The sequence below is a fragment of the Bactrocera oleae genome, chromosome 6 (genome assembly GCF_042242935.1).
Source record: "Bactrocera oleae isolate idBacOlea1 chromosome 6, idBacOlea1, whole genome shotgun sequence".
NCBI classification, from domain to species: Eukaryota; Metazoa; Arthropoda; class Insecta; order Diptera; family Tephritidae; genus Bactrocera; species Bactrocera oleae.
The window spans coordinates 22549282-22568863 of record NC_091540.1 but is presented as its reverse complement, the minus strand read 5'-3'; the positions used below and the strand labels follow the sequence as shown (position 1 = coordinate 22568863).

Sequence of the window (19582 nt, the reverse complement as noted above, 5' to 3'; positions counted from 1 at the left end):
GGTACCAAGCCCTGCAAGTTGTTCCAGATAAACTACCTTCCTTTTATTCCTAGATCTTCTAATGGTCTGTATGCGATACACTACACTTTGATTCGTTTAATTACGTAGTATGGTCCTTGTCAACCACACTGTAATTCGAAGATCATTACCAAACCTTACCCTGGCTGGAGTCTGCCCCGTTGTTTCGTGTACAGCGGACCGATCAACCATCAGGAACAAGGATATATAGATATCCCAATCTTTTTGATACTTGTCCACAACTCTCCTGAAATGTTCTTCCAAAGTTCGATGGCATCGTTCTACCATGCCATCGGACTGCGGATGTAGTGCAGTACGGGCAGTTTTTCGGATACCCAGTTTCTGGCACATCTCCTGAATTAGAGCTGATTCAAAATTTCTCCCATGATCAGAATGTAATTCCATTAGAAACCCATATCTCGATACCCAATTGTTGTTGAATACATCCGCTACTGTTCCTGCCTCTTGGTTATCAATTGCGTATATCGCTGGTCATTTGCTAAAATAGTTCATGACTACCAAAACATATCTGTTTTCTAATTTACCAATATGAAATAGACCAGTTACATCTATGGTAATTCGCTCAAACGGCGCACCCGAATTGTACTGCTTCATCTAACCATGACTCTTGAACCTCAGCCCTTTAGCAGCAGTCCACTCCGTAACTGATTGGCGACAACCAACCCAATAAAATTTTTTATTTTTAATTTCTCCAAGGCTTTATTGTTACCCATGTGTCCTCCACTTGGACCAATGTGCAGCTCATTGAGAACTTCAGGAACTCCTACTTTTGGAACAATCATCAGAGCCCGGAAACTTTGCCCATCTTCGCTTTCCCATACAAGATGCAAGCAGCCAGACACTATCTTTAAACTATTCCATTGTGCCCAATATGCTTTTGCGACTGGACTTTCTTCAGTGTTCATTTCTTCCCTCTTGGGACGTTTATTTATCTCCAATCCATGTATTACACATTTCCAATCTAAATATTCTTGCTGACATTTCTGTAGTTTCCCTAGATCGCAGTCAGATGTAATTGTCTTAATCCCAAACTACCGGGACGGGGCGGGGAATCGCACTCCCATAACCATGGCTACTACCATTTTGACGTTCTGTAGAGAAGTCGTAACATTGGAGTCTCTCAAACCACCGTTCCAACTGTCCTTCTGGATTCCTGAATTGAGAAGCCGTTTTCATGCTGCATGATCTGTCCTTACGTGAAAACGTTGGCCATAGAGGTACTTGATAAAATTATAAATAATTAAAGGTAATATTTGATGCATTTCACCAATGCCAGTAACTTACACAACAATTTCTTTCTGGCTTGCTTATGTCTCGCTGTAATACGCAACCACTTTTTCATATTATACCTGTCAATGACTTGTGATAGAACGGCTCCTACTGCATACCCACTAGCATCCGTATCCAAAATAAACGCTGATCCTGGGACCGGTATGCTTACATTAGTGTAGTACTTAACCGTTTCTTCTGAGTTTGAAAAATCACTTCCTACCCTTTATTCCACTGAAAGACTCTTTTCTTTTTCGTGAGTTCATGGAGGCTACTAGCTACGCTGGTAAAATTTGGAACGAATCGTCGATAATAAGTACACAGTCCAAGCAAACTCCGCAATTCATGTAAATTTTTAAGAGTTGGCCAATTTCTATCTTTTCATTAGCAAATGCCCTTCTTTGTCACTTTGTGTTCTAAGTAGCTTACTTCTTCTTTGAAAAGGGAACACTTCTGTGGACTCAGCTTTAGACCAGCGATTCGATTACGCCGCTTTCTCTGATTTCACGTATGGTTTGGCTTACAACTTTACGTTTTGCTAAAGGAACGCATTGAGGAGCCTCACAGATTGGTCTTGTATTACCTTTAAAAAAATGTTACATAACTTTGGTTCTTTCTGATATGAAATCGTCTTTATTAAATATAGTTGAGTATCTTAGATCGTCGGTCCATGCGTTAATTTCGATCGATATGTCGTTTTCGCACATGAAATCTTTCTCAAGACGTATTTACGTTTATTTACAATTTATCATGGCCTCAATCTCCTGACATTTCCTTCATATAGCTCCTTTGGAAAGTTTGATTGCTGACTTGTACTCATTAAGTACTCTTACTGGAACACGTTCTTCTTGTCTTGTATTAGCGAGGGTTTTGTCTATAAGTAAGTTTGGTGTAGATTATTCTGTGGCTTCAACAACCCAAAATTTATTTGTCCCATAATCTCCATCTAATTCTGCCCAAATAACTGTTATTATCACTCGTGTAATCTTGTACTTGTTATCATAACCGACCACAAGTGGCACCTCCATATTTGTATACGTGATAATCCTGTGCTCCATATAAATTTTTATATCTTGATTTGCTAGAACGTTACGTTAACGTTACTCGTATTCCTTCTTATTTGGAAAATTACGGGGCATTTGCTTGCGGGATCCTGCCCGTGCCCTTTTCAGCTGGTTCGCTTTAGTTTAACGAATGGGTCGATTTGACATTTGCTTGATCTTCCTCAGCTTTGCGTTTACGTCCAATTGAATTATTGGAATGGTTAGTGGGGCGTGCAATATGACCACTTTTTCTGCAGTTGAAGAATTTAACCACACCAGAATTTTTCTTACGCATTTTCGTAGGTTTTTCTAGTACTTTCTGCATTTTTGTTTTCAACTTTTTCAAGTAATTGCTTCACCCAGGGGTGATCTTCTAATTATACTTGATAAGATTTCAGTGTTCGATTGCTAAGCAAAGATGCAGTTTCCTGTGTCAAAGCAGGAAAAAATTTCCGCAAACGTCAGCGAAGCGTGTAGTGTAATCTCGTATTCCATTAACGAGGGTCTGAATTTTCGTGTCCTCGATGAACTCCACGGATTTATGTGCATACGTTATTGAGCTAAACTCTCAATTTCTATAGGAAACTCCTGCAGAGACCATTGGCTTGCTGGCGGCATTTTGTTTTTGTAACTCGATTTGGAAGATCTGCTTCCTATGGTCACTACCACACCGTCGTGTTTCTAATGCCCATATCAACGTTTCATAACTACTCCACTCGCAGTTTGGAATATTTGTAATATTTTCGCTGCAGATCTTTTTGATGATTTATTTCAGCGTTCCAATTTTTTGAAGATGCTGTCTTTTCGAATTGAAGCTTAAATGCATGGAACGCAACTGTGCCATCAGAGGATGGATGTTTTACTTTGACAGAAGCTGTTGACATAAATCGCCGATTCAATTACAACTCGCGGAGACGATCTTTCAATTCATCCAGTTCAATTTTAATTTTATCCCGCTATCCGAAATCTGTGAGGACACTTTTCCTATTTGTGAGGTCACCTGTGCTGATATGCGTGCATCTTGAGCCGCAAACTGCTCTTCCAGCTGTGTTGACAACCGCGTTTCTAACGAGGGCAATTGAGATTGTTGGGAAATTTACATTTGTGATAACACCTCTGCTATTTGTTGGGCCTTACGTGCATCCTGCTTTTGCAATTGTGTCTATATTTAACATCTGCGTCAATTCTGTAGTCTGTGTTTATATCTGCGACATTGCAGCTAAAAGCGTGTTGATGTCCACAATTTTCGACGAGCATTGAACTTCTTCCTTTTCTTCTATTTTCGTAGTCTCTTTCTCTAATTGCATTTACAAGACATATTCCTCAACATTAATGTTTTCTACTTCCATCGCTTCGCGTAACCGTGATTGTAATCCAAACTTTACTCCATTTCTTGCCAAACATCGTTGCTCCAGCTCCTTTTTCAGTTGTGGAATCTTCAGATCTTTAAACTTTGCCATTTTAAAATAATTTTCTATTTGGGAATTTATTTGACAATCCCACCTTTGACACTAACTGTAACATATTTCTCGATTAATTGTATACCTTGTAACTCACTCTCGTGTTCGATCATTAGATTGTTAAATAAAAGTCCCAATTTAATGGCTATACACTTATTTTTATTTATAACTTAAACAACTTAACACTTATTAATCGTTATTCGAGTTTAGAACTTATAGCCCTTTACTAAGCAGCACTCTAATTAGAACTGTTCCTGCTGCACAATCCGGCTGCCCTTATATAGGAGATTGTTACCAAAACATCGCCATTCGAACATTCTGTTAGTTGGTTCTAGTAGTTTATCGTTGATTATATTTTGTTCCACAATCGGATTATTATTATTTTATGCACAAGGTTATTAGAGAGAGACGCTTTATACGGCACTGAAATCCACATGTTTGGTGTCTGGAGACTTGAAAAGCTATTGTCTTATTTCGACTGGACGTTAAATGGCATACCTCAGAAGCACTATTCGTGCAAGGTTTTATTCCCATCATCTTATTGCAGCTTGATTTATTTTGGTAAATTGACCTTTTCATGTGGACTTTAAAATTTTGTTATATGGAAAGTAGGAGTGATTGTATTCAAATTTGGACCATTTTTATTATTTTCAGCCCACAGATGCCCCTTTCCACTGCGATACCTTGTACCAAATGACGCGTTTTGTATCCTACTTTGCAGTTTAGTTATAGCCCTTTATATGTTTTGCTTAAGGTCATTTTGTGGTCGTAGCAATGGTCGATTCCGCCCTGAAAATAATGTCACAAAGAGCTTACAAACAAAATTTCATGTTGCCACGCCTTTTATTGTGGGCGGTAGAGAAAGTTGCTTGTGAGCAATATTGAGCTATGGTGGTATAAGTTGAAATTTAAAGAGTGGAATGTGCCTTAGTTTTTTTGAGTACCCAGGAATTAACTACAGATGTGCCGAAACACCAACAGTCTCATATACCACTTCTTTGAGCGGTTATTAACTTTATACAGTTCCATTAGCATGTCTGAAAGATATTCTCCTCCCATATATTTATTAAAGCAGGCGACAATATCAGGCCTAGGAATCTTTAAATACTTTTCTGTGCTCCAATATCCGCAATTTCCAATTAGTTCAACTCCCATATAAGACGATATAAATTGAACCGACTTGTTATCAAACTAAAGAACACATATTAAATTGTGATGTATTCCACATTTATTGTCATAGAACCCTCTTCCACGTTTTTTCAATTTACAATCTGAAATCAATTCGCACAGTGTCGGTTCCAAATATACCAATTTCTTTTAAATCTAGTAGAAGACTAGTTGTCAAAATAGAGCTAAAAATTTTGGTGCTTTGAAAGATTGTTGGTTAAATAAGTAAATGACTATGTCTGAAGAAATTCCCAAGCCATATAATAGACAGGTTCCCTCACCAACATAGAGGGCAAAATCATATACCATTCCAGACGTTCCAGCGCGTGTGAACCTTTTCATCCCCAACTTATGGGGCCTTGCGGGATTATACTGCTTCAAATTCAATAGACTCGTAATGAATGAGGACTTGAGTAAAATATAACGACAGGGACTTTTCCACTCACAATTGAATGTAATTATTTGCTCGTCAATACTTTGGTGCTCTTTTTGGTTCAGAACTTTTCTTTTAGATCATTTAACAAAGTCATAATTTGGACTTCCCTTTTCAGGGTAAACAGTGTTGCACGGGTTTTGCGTTGACACCTTTCAATATACTTGTCATTACTGACCGAAACGAAGGGAAATTAAAACAAACAAAAGTTAAACTTATTAGTGATTTTACACATAAATAGTTTCGTGAAATCAAGGAATCGTTTAAATTGTAAAACTACAACAGTTTTTAATTGTCTTTTGGAAAGTTCCTCGTGCGTTTACATTTAATTATATAAAACTTCAAACTGTGTTGGGTTTGTTTGGGTTTGTTATTATTTTTAGAATGTTCTTTACCTAAATAAATTATTTCAGGAAATTGAAACTACAAATAAGCGTTATGAACTTACATTGTTTGTCCGTTCGGTTTACTAGTTTGATAACGAATCAAAAACTTGTTAAATACAGAAGTTTGACAGTAGTTTACGCAGTACAGGGTACCGCGATTTCGAAGGGGAAAAACGAATGCTCAAAACGAAATATCCAATGCGCTTAACGCCTTTCAGTTTTGCATTTTTGCAATAGCGAACATTTCCTCTCGCGCAATGCCTTACAGAGTAACCCCCCAGACTGTTTGCCATTATCATTAAAGTGAAGGCCCTCCTTAAACTTTTCAAAGCTATTTTTTGATAGAGTTTAAAATTGAAGTAAGATTCCGGCCTGCGGACAAAGCAATTTTTAATTGGGGCAATTTTAGAACACCGAGATAAAGCAGAACTCCAACATTATTTCCTCGTGGATGCATTTAAGTTCAGTACCAAACTTTTTGAGGCTAAACAAATTTCTTTGATTCATGATAAGATCAATTGCTTCGTGTAAAATGAAATAATGTTTCCAAATATTGCCTCTAACCTCAAATGCCTTTGATCTTCACTCTAAGAAATTATACAAAATTTTTCAATGCTGCATTGTTGTTTTTCTTCCAACGAGTCTCTTCAAAAATTTCTTTCAAAAGTTGTACTTCAATGCTCTCTGCGCTTTTAACAATGTCTTCATGTTTTGCCACAACATCATCGAAACATCTTTTTCATCATCTCCATTGTATTAATCACTCTAAACATCCCAGTCCAACTGTAAAGTTTAAGTTAATTTCGTTTTGAGAAAAACCTTTCTCTTTTAGACGCATAACTGAAAGCAAAAATTTTTAATACCACTATGGACCAAAGTTACCTACAAGTAGCTTTTGGGATTGAAAAAATCCTCACTTAACATAAACCCAATAAATATTATTCAATATTTTTGACAAAAAATGTATTCTTATTTTGTTATTAAAATAAATTATAATAATTGGATCGATTCTAGCAGACGGTTGCACATTCCCGTTCACAAATTTGCAATGACGTTGCTGCACCATGTTAAAGAATAACGCAAAAAAAATTGTTTACTGTTTTGATACTCATTCCTAATATATTAATCCATTAGAAGCCACTTAGATCAGAAAAAAATTTAACACAGTAACTTTATTTAATCATTAAATCTCTCTCACATAAAAAAAAAAAATTTCTAAATTTCTAAACGTAGGAGGATTTCGGCGAATTCGTAAAGCAACAACGGTATTCCTAAAAATCACCAATCATGCCTGCCATATCTTCAAAGAAAGACTGTAAAATCTGCACTACATTTAAGAGGTTAAAGGTAAGGATATACACGGATGCATTATCAGGTTGAGCTGATACCGCTATGTTCACATTTTGCCATATGCTCCTTAAACTAATCAAAAACCGACAATTGCTACTCAGCAGTTGTATTATTGTACAATATCAGTACTTTTTACTAAGTTTGCTTACCTGGTTCTAGAAGTTTCTTTATTGTCCATTTTGATAAAATTTACAGTTTCGCAAACAATATCTCAACTTTATTGGTTTGAAATTTCGTTTTAAACTAATCAGATGATTTTTTATTATTTTTATACCCTCGCAACCTGTTGCTACAGAGTATAATAGTTTTGTTCACCTAACGGTTGTTTGTATCACCTAAAACTAATCGAGTTAGATATAGGGTTATATATATAAAAGCTCAGGATGAAGAGACGAGTTGAAATCCGGGTGACTGTTTGTCCGTCCGTGCAAGCTGTAACTTGAGTAAAAATGTAGATATCTTTATGAAACTCGGCACACATGTTTCTTGCTACCGTGAGACGGTTGGCATTGTAGATGGGCGTAACCGGACCAATGCCACGCCCATAAAACGCCATTAATCAAAAACAAATAAATTGCCATAACTAAGCTCCACAATACGATAGAATACTGTTATTTGGTATACAGAATCACATTAGGGAGGGGCATCATAGTTTAAAAATTCGTTTAAAGTGGGCGTGGTCCCGCCCTCTAATAGGGACACTAAAAACGTCAAGATATTAAATTTTATTTCTGAGATGGTATGAGATGACTTTATAGGAACCACGTTCAAAATTAGACAGTGGGCGAGGCACCGCCTATTTTTAGGTGAAATCCCATATCTTGGGATCTGCTTCTACATAACATTCTTCTCATATTTCTATGTTATAGTGCGAAATAACACATAACACCATTTTAAATTCCATCTGATCATTTCACTTTCCACTATGCAAACCAAGCAAAATATATAAAGAAAACTCAAACTAATATACTGTTTGATTTTGCGAGAGTATAAAATGTTCCGTTACATCCGAACTTAGCCCTTCCTCACTTGTTCAAATCGTAATTTTTTAGGATGGTAACTTTATTGAAACTTTAACTGAATCAGCGACAAACACTTTATTATTCATTATCTGATTTTTACTTATAACTCATTTACTCATTAGTCATTATACAGTAGATCGTTACATCTACATCGCCACTGGAGCCATTTCGCTATCTGGTTTATTCTCTCAAATTATCGTTGACTCTGTTTTATTTTGGCATGCGTGTTCACCACAATATTGTTATTGGATTATTCCGGCAATTTTGTTTTTGTAAATAATATTTGTACTGTATTCAATAGTTTATTATAATGGTCTTTAATGTATACATAGCAACGCGAATCTGTTAGTACTTATATATTTATAATACCTATAAAGCAATAATTTTAAACTACAATATTACAAATAAATTTGTTATTCATTTTTTTATTTTTCGAATTATTTAAAAATTTATTTCGAATTATCTTGGTTAGTGGCACCAGATATGAACACCAGCAAAACAACAGGCACAATATACATCCACTGGAAATAAAAGAAAAGTAAATAATTAAATTTTTTTTTTGTATGAATTGTATTTTCAAGTATCGCTGATTTTGATACCAAATCGCCTATGCTGCAGGGATATAATTAATTTTACATTTTTGTAGAACTTTCAAAATACTTGGTTGCATAAATAAAATGTGTGCAAAAATTCGTAAAATAAAATACTAACAAATGGGAAGAATGAAAGTCATTGGAAAGCAAAGTAATTATGTTAAGTAGATTTCTTTGAAGTATATGCATTAACAACTACTACTGTTTAATATTGGGCTTTTTCGGTAATGCAGAAGAACTGGCAACTCTGCGCAGTTTTCACTGCTGATTTAATGCTGGAATGAAATTGTTAAAAATTGTGCATTTGAAAATTTGCGTTGCGGAATATTCCTTACAATTCTCTTAATGACGCGTTATGGTAGATAGTAAAATAAAAATTATCAATTTCAATCAGAAAGGTACAAAAAGAGAATGAATCGTATAAAAAAAAATTAATTGCGAATAACTTTAAGGTCAGACGGAATATTCCAAAAGTAGTAGCTTTAGTGCACTTGACGCAATCGCTTCTTCGTCTATCCTGTAAAAAGTTGCTTTATCGAACTGGTTACTTCATGTAGTTTGCAGTTTGCATTACCGAAAAATCCCATTGTCAATTTTGAAAGAATTTAAATATTAGTTTATAAAAATGTTCAGTATATGCACAATATTACAAGCATAAAAATTATTCTCATATTGGGAAATCAATAGATTAAAAATTACAACAATATTTTTCAAAACTGTAATTCTACTGAACTAATAACAAAGTAATGGCAAAGCTAAGTAAATGCGAGCCAATGTCAGGCAGCAGTGAATGAAAGGCGACAGATTTTTGCCCCGTTCGCTTCGAATGAGCCCCGCGATCCAGATCAGCAAGTCAGCTTATTTGCTAGGATTATTTTCCCCCGGGTTTGTTGTAAATGCTGTTGTTGGGAGCCAATGTGAACCAAGTGAGCTACGGCGTGAGTACCTCTGCTTTATACTGCGCTCACTTAACGCCATTACTAAATTTTGCTTCATATTCAAGATATTTATTTTCATATCAACCCAAACACCAGAAATCATTACTACGACAATAACGAACGACAATATTCTAATCGAAATACAGGTTGATTGAAAAGTTGGTTGGTCTAACCAAGAAATGCTCTACTAGCTCCAAATTTTTGTCTCTAGTGGGTACATCTGACGTGCGAACACATGAAAAATTACAAGTCATTCTGTCAATTAATTCTTTGTTTACAAACCATTTGAAATTTCGGACACGTTAACTTTTTAACATAGAAAAAATTTATATCGCGCAGTGATTAGATTGATTCTTTTGAAAGATTTAAAAGCAAAGGAAATTTATGAATCGTTAGAAATGTATAAGGAATGCTCACCTTCAAAATGCACCGTTGAATTTTGGGCTGGTGAATTTAAACGTGGTCGTACTAGGCGCAACCCACCAGAAATCATTGAGCAAGTTCATAATATTGTTAGTGAAGATCCAAGTTTGAATAAGCGTGAAATTACTAATGCTATAGGCTTCTCAGACGAACGAGTACTTTATATTTTACATGGAGAAAGCTGTTTGGAAAGTTAGTTTCACACACGTTAACAATAACATTAACGTTTTAAGCAGATTAAAACCGATTTCTTGCGTCGTTTTATATCTTTTGATGATTTCATCATAATTTTTGATGAATTCAATGCACTTACTCTCAAAGGTGTTTAACCAATGACAAAATTCAACGAATTAAAGTACGAATTGCTTGAGCATCCACCGTATTCACCAGATTTGGCTCCCAGCGACTACAACCTCTTCAGAAACCTGAAACAATTCCTTCGTGGAAAGCGTTTTTCGTCGATGAAGAAGCTATTACTGTAGACGGGAATTTTGCAGAGCTTCCGGAAAGTCATTATAGGGATGGCATAAAGTTATTGGAGGATCATTGGAATAAGCAAACAAACAAAAACAGTATTTTTTTTCGTTTCGAGCGCAGAAGCTTTTCCGTTGTATTTACTATACCAAGTTTTCAGACCTATGCTCTATCTTCGCGTTCGTGTCGCCTTCGCAATCATCATTACTCTCGTATTTGAATCGTTCTCCGTATAATATATTTAGCCTTAACTCAATTTTGGGGGAAATAAATATATGTACATATTCTATGTATGAAAATATTACGATTAAACAAGGCATGTTAATAATGGGGTTAGGGGAAGATGGATAGAAAATTGGTTAGGTATGACATTTAATAATTATATTAAAAACACTAAACCAAACAATTATTTCTTACAAAAGTGAAAATAATACAAAATATACACTTGAATGAAATAATACTATGAAACTTATTCAATGTAGTTTGTATTTACTGTCAATATTTTTGTTTTCTTCTTGCTCAGCTAATTCATTGAGCTCGTCATTATAAAGACTAGCTCCTGTTTCTTGAACAATTTTTTGACGTCTTCCACATTTACTTATATAAACCGATTTTTTGCTAATTCCATTATTTCTTATTCCATTCATATCGACAAAGTGTCCAATGGCGTCGCTCCTACTTAAATCTGGCCAAATGTTCTTCCACAATCCTTTCAATGATCTTTCTGTTATCTCATTCCAAGAAAGGTTCATATTTTTTGCAGCATTCATGATATTGTCCTTTTTCCAAACTTTTCTTATTGATTGCTTTTTTTATCCGTCTATTTTTTGAAACATCTGTTATATAAATGATGCGCCTGACAAGCTGAGTCTATTTAGCCATGTCTGTATATATGCAGACTAGTCCCTCAGTTTTTGAAATATCGAACTGAAACTTTACACACGTTCTTTTCTGCCCAAAAAAATACTAATATGCGAAACCGTCGATATCAGACCCTTATAGTAAATAGCTGAAATATAATACAAACTGAACGATCAGAACATGCCCTTGTATACAAAATTTTTTTTTGCCGAAATATCTACACGGAATTTGGCATAAATTGTTATCCAAGACAACGCTAGAATCCTCGAATTTTTTTTTTTAAATTTGTCCACCAAGTCACGCTATCAAGTTCTTGGATGGAATCTTTTGTACTTGTGAAGGGTATTATAGCTTCGGTCCTACCGAAGTTAACGTTATGCTTGTTTCCTTTTTTGTTTTTAGTGAAAATAATAATAATTAATACCGGATTTAATGATATCTCAGCTTTTTTACCATCTTGATCCGGACAAAAGTTACTCCACGAGAAATCCTATTTTATTATCTGAATTTTATTTTAAAATTAGGAATGAAATTGTACCGTTCTTTCACTCTAGCCAAGTCAGAATTCTTATTTCTTCTTTTCAAAAAATATGAACTTTTATGGTTATATAATATTATGTGTCGAATATATGTACAGATGTTTATATAATATATTTATTGTTTGTGTTTAAGGTCTCCGACGTATCCTTCTGTGAGTTAAAAACATCGAGAAAAAACTAAATATACCCTGCTCAGGGTATAATTATAATCAAAATGTCAATCAACATAAATTTTAAAACATAAACCTGATAAGCGTTTTAACATTGTACTAGTTGAGTGGTTATTGTTAGTTTGTCTGAATAAATGGAAATTTAGTTGATAACTTAAAACAAAACTTACATATTTAGAGAAAAATCCGCGGTTATCTCGGACATCCCCACGTTCTCTAGCTTCTCTTTCCCTTTCTAATTTTTGAATAAAGCTCGTAGTATCTGGGAAAGGTGCCATTTCTGTGTGTCGGATAAGAACATCCGTATTAAAGTCCTCCGAGCCAGATACGGATATATTCTCATAAAAGCTAAAACATAAAATAAATATGTGTATTAAAACTAAGTAAAGTAATGTAGAAATCACTGATTAATCTACGGAAGACAATACACTAAAACTTCATTTTTATATTCATTGACGAGTAATACAGGTACAGTTTCTTGTATTATTACAAAGCAAGCGTTGTACCGGAGTGAAACGTGACAAGATGAATAGACAACTTATAAAATTTGAAACTAATCCGTAAATAAAATGGCCGCTATAAAATCACGTCATCCCTCTTGGTAAACGCTGTATCTATGTATGTTTGTAACTTTTTTAGTGGCACTCAAATTGCATGGCACTGTGACAAAAAAAAAAACGAACATTTGATACGCACTGTAAAAAACAAAAAATTTAATACTGTCATTTAAATAAGAAATTTATTCAAACGAATCCTTCAAGAAAGGGAATACACCATGTGTATAATGAGCATACCACACTTTTTTCACAATAATACAAGTATTTTTTTTGTCAATATTACCGTTAGTTTATATTAAGATTTACTTTTAATTTTCAGTTAGAAGTGCTTGTTTTTGAGTTTTTTAAACTATTTTTATTTTGTCGGAATTTGAAGAAATCGATAAGGACAATCCCTATTTCCAGCAAGCCGCCTCAACTAGTTAAAACCATATTTCGTGGATTGTAGAAAATTGAATGCTCTACAAAATGGTCTTTTACGGTTTTTTCGTAAACTTAACTGTTTAAAAGATATTAACAGTTGAAGTTTGACTAACTTAAGGCAAATTTGTTTTTTTCTTTTGAATTTTATTACTCAATGAAAAATCATTATTTTAAATTGCAAAGTTCATAATCTTATAGGAAATTTACTGCTCTATAAAAATGGTCCTTTTTTCGATTTTTTTTGGTGTTTTCCTTTGAATAAAATTTCGTAAACGCTTAACTTAATCAAAAAATTATAGGTATAAACTATTGCACTGTTGTCGGACTCTGATTCTGTGTGCCAAAAAATTAAACTTGAGAAGGTAGAGTCTACACTTACGCTACTAGAAAAGAGAAACCTTATTAGCTTAAGAGGGGAAACCAGTTTAGGAGACCGAAATTCGAGTGTTTTTTTAACTGAGAAAGAATACTTAAAATTCGTTTAAACTTGTAGGGTAGTTTATTCCTATTTTGAACTACACTTTGAACTTTTTCGATGCCATTTCCGTCGGAAGTGGTGGGGATAAGGGATGGTGTCCATTGACGATCGCCATCAGAGTTGACTGCTGGCGGGACAACTGGAGGTCACAGTTTTGATCTGAAATCATTAATTTTTTTTCTTTCGTTAGTAACATATTTTCTAAGAATATGAACCAATAATAGTATCATTCCAGAGTTTGGTTCATATTTTTAGGACTTGAATAAAGGATATTCACACAAATCTTCATCGATCGATTCGTCAATAACTTTTCGAGCAAGGATTCCCGCAAGTTGAAAAAAATTCGTTTCGAGAAAAACGCATGTTTACCACCTTAGTGCTCATATCATCAGAACTAATTGAAATTTCGTTTTGAAACCTAAGCAACATAGTTGTACTAACAATTTATGCAATAAAAAAATCGTTTTTTTGGAATCATCTAAACTGGTTTCTCCCCCTGATGTTAAGCTAGTTAAAAATCGAAGACCAAATAACAGATACTGACTTTTTCTGTGGTCTATTTTGACAGACAATCGATATCGATGAAAGAATTAATAGAAACCTTTTCCATCATCGATTATGTGAAAATAAAATGGAAATTTCAAAGGAGAAACAGCAACAAAATTACTTAGTGTTTTAACTGTCAGATGTTCGGACATGGTGCCAGTCGCTGCGTGGTTAAAACATTTTGTGCTAACCGGTAGCCAAAAAACAACAGATTGTATTGTGCAAAGTATTAAATGTGCTAATTGCAACGGTGCGCATAAAGCGTCTTTCCACGACTGTCCAAGCAGAGTTCAATAATGCCAGCCAAAACACAAGTTAATAACATGTTTTCCATTCAGGAAATTAACACAGGAAGAACTAACTTTCGAGTTAATTAAAAATTTAATTAACCGCAAATCGAGGGCCGACCAATTCGATGTTATAACTAATAGTCACAAGGAACGCCAGGGGTGACATGCTCCTTCCATCTAACAATACGCTTATTGAAAACATCGGCATTCAAATTTCAAATTCAGCTAGCGATTACACTGACATTTTTTGTTGTTACCCCCAGAAATCATGCAGGTAGAACCAACAACAAGAGGCAACAGCTTTCCATTGACATTTATGAGCGAGTAGAGGCAACAAATATATTATTGGTGGTGATTGTAGAAATCCTCTTTGGGGTTGTATTACATCCAATTGCTGAAGAGATCTATTACACGAAAAATGGTTCCATACAATTTTCATATTGTTTTATCTTGTGATCACATCCGTATACTTGCTGACAGAGGAAAACAAAGCTCAACGCTAGACATTTACAAACTATGCGCCAGTATTGTCCAACACGAGCTCAATTTTGATCATTTACCGGTATCGGTTATCTTCAATCGTCGAGTCTACAACTAAAATTTTTTCAAGTTCGACTACAAAAACGCAAACTGGACAAAATACTCAAGATATATCTCTAAAATTTTACCAAAAGTCGAACTAAAATCTATTTGTAGTCCGTATAAAGTTAATGATCTCCAACTTAAATCGAGTTAAAAAAACTACAAGAGATTTAAGCATTACAAAATAAGATGTCTTAACCCTTTTGGAACATAACAAAAGTTTTATAGTTAGAAGAAATATTCATACATTCCAACGTTAAAAGATAATATAATCTGTAACAGTACTGCTAATGAAAAATGTGCGATTCTTAGTCAAATTTTTAATATGAATCACACTGCATCTGCTCATTTTTTCTCGTCACTTAACACAACAGTCCTCTGTCTTCCGATAGTTTTTATATCAGCTCTGAAAAAAATATTATAATTCTAAAGAACATAAAATCTATAAAAGTCTCCTGACATTGACAGTTGTTACAGTTGAGTTACTTCCCTGAAGCATGAAAAAAGGCTAAAACCATGGCAATAAAAAAGCCTGATAAGTCAAGAGAAGACCCTTGTTTTTACTGTCCCATAAGTTTACTTTAATCGTAGTTTCCCAGTTCATAAATATTAGTAGTAACCAGTGCTCGAAATCACAGCTGAATCAATATTTGCAGATGGTACTGCTTTTTTAAGTTCTGGGGAACTTCCTGTATATATTATATAAGGTATAGTAAAAAGAAATCCATTATTTTTGCGTGAAATTGAAGGCTTTAATTACCAAAGGTAGAATGATCCGATTTGGGCCAAATATGCTCCGATTTGTTCGATAACTTGTTGCCATTTTAAGGGTAATTTCATTATGCTTCTCTCATAGAAGCCTTCGTTCCTATTGGCAAAATTGAGACACTCGATTTCCACAAGCCTCTCTTGAAGCGAATTCTTCATCAGCGAAATTGTTCGCCATGGACAGGAACAGTAGGTAATCACTTGGTGCCAGGTCCGAACTATAAGGTGGACGTATAAGAACCTCCCAAACAAGGTTCCGGAGTTTCTGGCGAGTCACTATCGGTGTGTGTGGCCTGGCGGTGTTCCTTGGAACACAATTCCTCTCCTCTTGGGCAAAGCTGGCCGCTCCTGGGCGATTGCTTCCTTCAGACGGTCCAATTGTTGACAGTACAGTTCCGAGTTGGTCGATTTTCTTGCGATTCAGCAGCGATTCGCAGATGGAAATTCGGTCCATGAGATTTTTTTGCGTTAACTTGTGTAACACCCATACATCGAACTTCTTTTCTTATCCAGCCTTATTCAAATGGTTCCAAACGGTGTTTTGTGCAATCTTGGGCAATCGAATCAGTGCTTACATGACGGACAGACTCGATAATGTCCCCGATTTTATCGACAATTGCTCTTCTGGTGCGTGGTGCATCTTTGACATCGAAATTACCGGAACGGAATCGACGAAACCAAAATTGCGCGTGATTAGCTGTTACAGTATCAGGCCATAAACGCTATTTACATTTTCAGCCACCTGGTTTGTGTTTTGGCCCTTATCGAAGAAAAACTGTAATATATAGCGTATTTTCTCTTTGCAAGTGTCCATCTTTGACGCGTACTCAAACAAAACTGAATCAACTAGCGGAACCCGATCGGTCTCATACAACGCGAGATACAGATAAATAACGCTATCTATTGGAAAAATAATGGATTTCTTTTTACTACCCCTAATATAATCACTAAATTACAAACCATTTTTTTAGTAGAAAACTCAAAGCATGTTTCTTGCCCCAGAGCTATGTTACTGTACCTTGAAATGAAAAAGTAAAATATAAAATCTCGCCGTTATTCTTGATACAAAATGAATTTATAAACAACACGTTTATATATTATTACTATACCGTCGCATTAATCCTAAATCTGATCTAAATACTAAACTGCTCATCGCAAACATCGTAAACATGCCACGAAAGTGTTCTAACGACCCTGACATTTTTTGTTATGTGTGTGCAGAGTTTACTTTTAAATCTCAGCGTCGTAATTTCGCGTCAGTGAACAGTGATGTTTAGGCTACTTTAAATTTCCAGTGAGGAATCAAGATAAATCCTGGGTTCCACATAAATGTTGTGTATCCTGTGTGAGACTGCTATTAGTTTGGGCTAAATAAGAACTCAGACACATGCCATTTGTTATACCAATGATTTGAACCAAACAAAAGGGTCATGTAAATGATTGTTATTTTTGTTTGACTCAAACAAAAGGCATTACAACCAAGTTTAAACTACCCAGGGCAAAAATTAAAAAAGGGAATATTTGTAAGTCCACAAATACGGAAATTGATAAAGGGTAAAAACTTTGAAGAAAAGCTGAAATTGTCTTTGAACAAACTCTAACTTGTCAGAATGGATTTTGTAGCTAGGGTTCCATACAATGCTAGCAGATTATTGGTGGAGCCTAAAAACAGAACTTCCAGAAGCCAAATATTCACAAAAATGTATCAATAAATAAATGAAATTGTTAATATGTTCATTTTTATTTTGTTCAAATATATAAAAAAAAATAATAAGGAATGGCTAGGTTCAAAGTGTAACATTTTACACTCACGCCATTTCAAGGATTAAAGCCTGCAAAATACTTTCAGGTGTTGACAAAACTTTATATTGGAAAATGTTGCCTAGGAAATTAACATTTATTATTCGACAAAATTGTGATTGAATTATGAACATATTTGGTATATTATTAACTTATCTTTTAGGTCATAGACTCACTTTGTTTCATTACTACATTTTGCTTTGTTGGGATATGTATATTAAAATCAACTCAATTAACTCAAATGGGACATATAAGTTATACACTCAAGTAAGAAGTCAAAATTTAATATAATGTGTATAAGTGGACCAAATTGTATAGTCGGATATGAGGTTTAGAGCAAGGTCTAGACTTAGCAGACCAATCGTCCCGGTTTGGCCGGAACAGTCTGGATTTCGAGTTAAGCGACCAGTCATCCCGGGCTTAGGCATTAAAAAAAAAAGAATGAATTGAATAAAATTGTGTTGCTCTCTCACCTATAAGTATTATAGTCGCAATTTTCAGTGAATTTTAATATGGAAACAATCGATAACTAAAAACCCGTCCCGGATTTTGCCGGGAAAAATATGGTCACCTCTATGGTCAGTCTAGACCAATTTCAATTATATTCAGCTCTAAACCACATTATTGGTTAAGAAATCCATTTATACCAACACATATTACGGTTTTCAACTCCACTCAGATCAGTTGAAGTTGAAGCAATTCAACTTCAGGTCCACCCAACTCTTCTTTGATATTACGAACTTCAACTATTTACCGTCTAAGTTTCATTGATGTTGCAACATAAAAAAAAAAGATTTAACAGATAACAGCTGACAATTTTTAAACGAAATATCAAAACAATTCAATTCAGTTATTGTTCCCGGAAAGGTGAATAATAATGGTATTTAAATGGATATTGATGACAAAAATGTTGGGCAAAACTGATGTGCTGCGTATTAGAAAAAGCCTTCGTGATCACTCAAATTCATTGCAACTGCCTAACACCAAGTAAGACAAAGTTTAATGTCAATTGAATGGCGTTTAAATAATGTTTGTTACATATTGATAAGATACTTTCGTTGTAATGATTTTTTTTCACAAAATCAGATGAGGGAACATTACCACAAACTCTCCGTTTCCTTGTATTTATTCTTACATGTTTCTTATCTTATCTTATATTCTTAATATGTAGAATAATAAAACTAAATTTGTTGATGTATACTGAAAGTGATGCCCTTTGGCATCAACGCACATGTTCATTTTTGAACATTAATTGATGTTCAATTCTAAACAAAATGATTAATTATACAAAAAATAAAATATGTGATTCCAAGAAAAAAACTAATAAAACTAAAACAACTCGCATGTACTCAATTATGCACCCGTTAAGCTTTCAACAAAAAATAGCAAAGTTTGTCGTAAGTTTGAATTATTTACGACTTAAATAAAACATTTAGCTGAAATGGTGCTTTATTGCGCCTGGTAAGAACTTTTTAATAAATAAAAAAATATTGTTTTTAACAGTTATTACATTAATTTCATTGCTCTTCAAAATAATGAAGGAAGCTATCACCACGCATTGAGGAGAGTATAATAGCCATGACAAGAGCAGGCTCTTCTAAAGCAGCTCGCTAAAATAAGCCACTGAGTGATCATAAGCGTTCAGAAAAGGCGAGATAATCCAAAGCACAAGTTAAGGGCACAGAAAAATTTTTGACAGATGCAGACGCACGTCTCATGATAAAAAATATAAATACGAACAAGCACTTGACACCAAAGAACGCATTCATAGAAATAAATAAAATATACATCCAAAATCGTGAAGTAATGGCCTACGGAACATAATTTTTTACTGATGCAGGTGATCTAAATCCGATTGATAATTTGTGGACAATCGTGAAAATAAAGTTGGGACAATACCGATCAACCCCAATGAATGTGGACGAGATTTGGCAACGGATACAGCGGTAATGACATAGTATTCCAAATGAA

At 34.7% G+C, this 19582-nt stretch overlaps 1 protein-coding gene and 2 long non-coding RNA genes across 5 annotated transcripts in view; 1 reads left to right on the top strand and 2 right to left on the bottom strand.

The window, feature by feature from the left end:
• Positions 1 to 3948: 3948 nt before the first annotated feature.
• On the bottom strand, positions 3949 to 6718 carry LOC118680483 (uncharacterized). The gene is made up of 2 exons (XR_004976014.2): positions 5860 to 6718; positions 3949 to 5584 (listed from the first exon to the last, which is right to left on the bottom strand). It is a non-coding gene; the product is annotated as an uncharacterized lncRNA (long non-coding RNA).
• On the top strand, positions 5578 to 8617 carry LOC106621154 (uncharacterized). Of its 3 annotated transcripts, none has more exons than XR_001330888.3 (3): positions 5578 to 5724; positions 7031 to 7144; positions 8292 to 8617. It is a non-coding gene; the product is annotated as an uncharacterized lncRNA (long non-coding RNA). The 3 variants fall into 3 exon arrangements; XR_011396915.1 differs by having other exon boundaries at positions 5578 to 5766; XR_004976010.2 differs by having other exon boundaries at positions 5578 to 5776.
• EMC10 (ER membrane protein complex subunit 10) overlaps positions 8575 to 19582 on the bottom strand; it is a 24395-nt gene continuing 13387 nt past the window's right edge. The window contains exons 4-5 of the mRNA XM_014239888.3: positions 12338 to 12515; positions 8575 to 8690 (exon numbers count right to left, since the gene is read on the bottom strand). Of these exons, the coding sequence (XP_014095363.2) occupies positions 8619 to 8690; positions 12338 to 12515 (250 nt within the window). The 3' untranslated portion in view covers positions 8575 to 8618. The remainder of the gene's footprint in view (positions 8691 to 12337; positions 12516 to 19582) is intronic.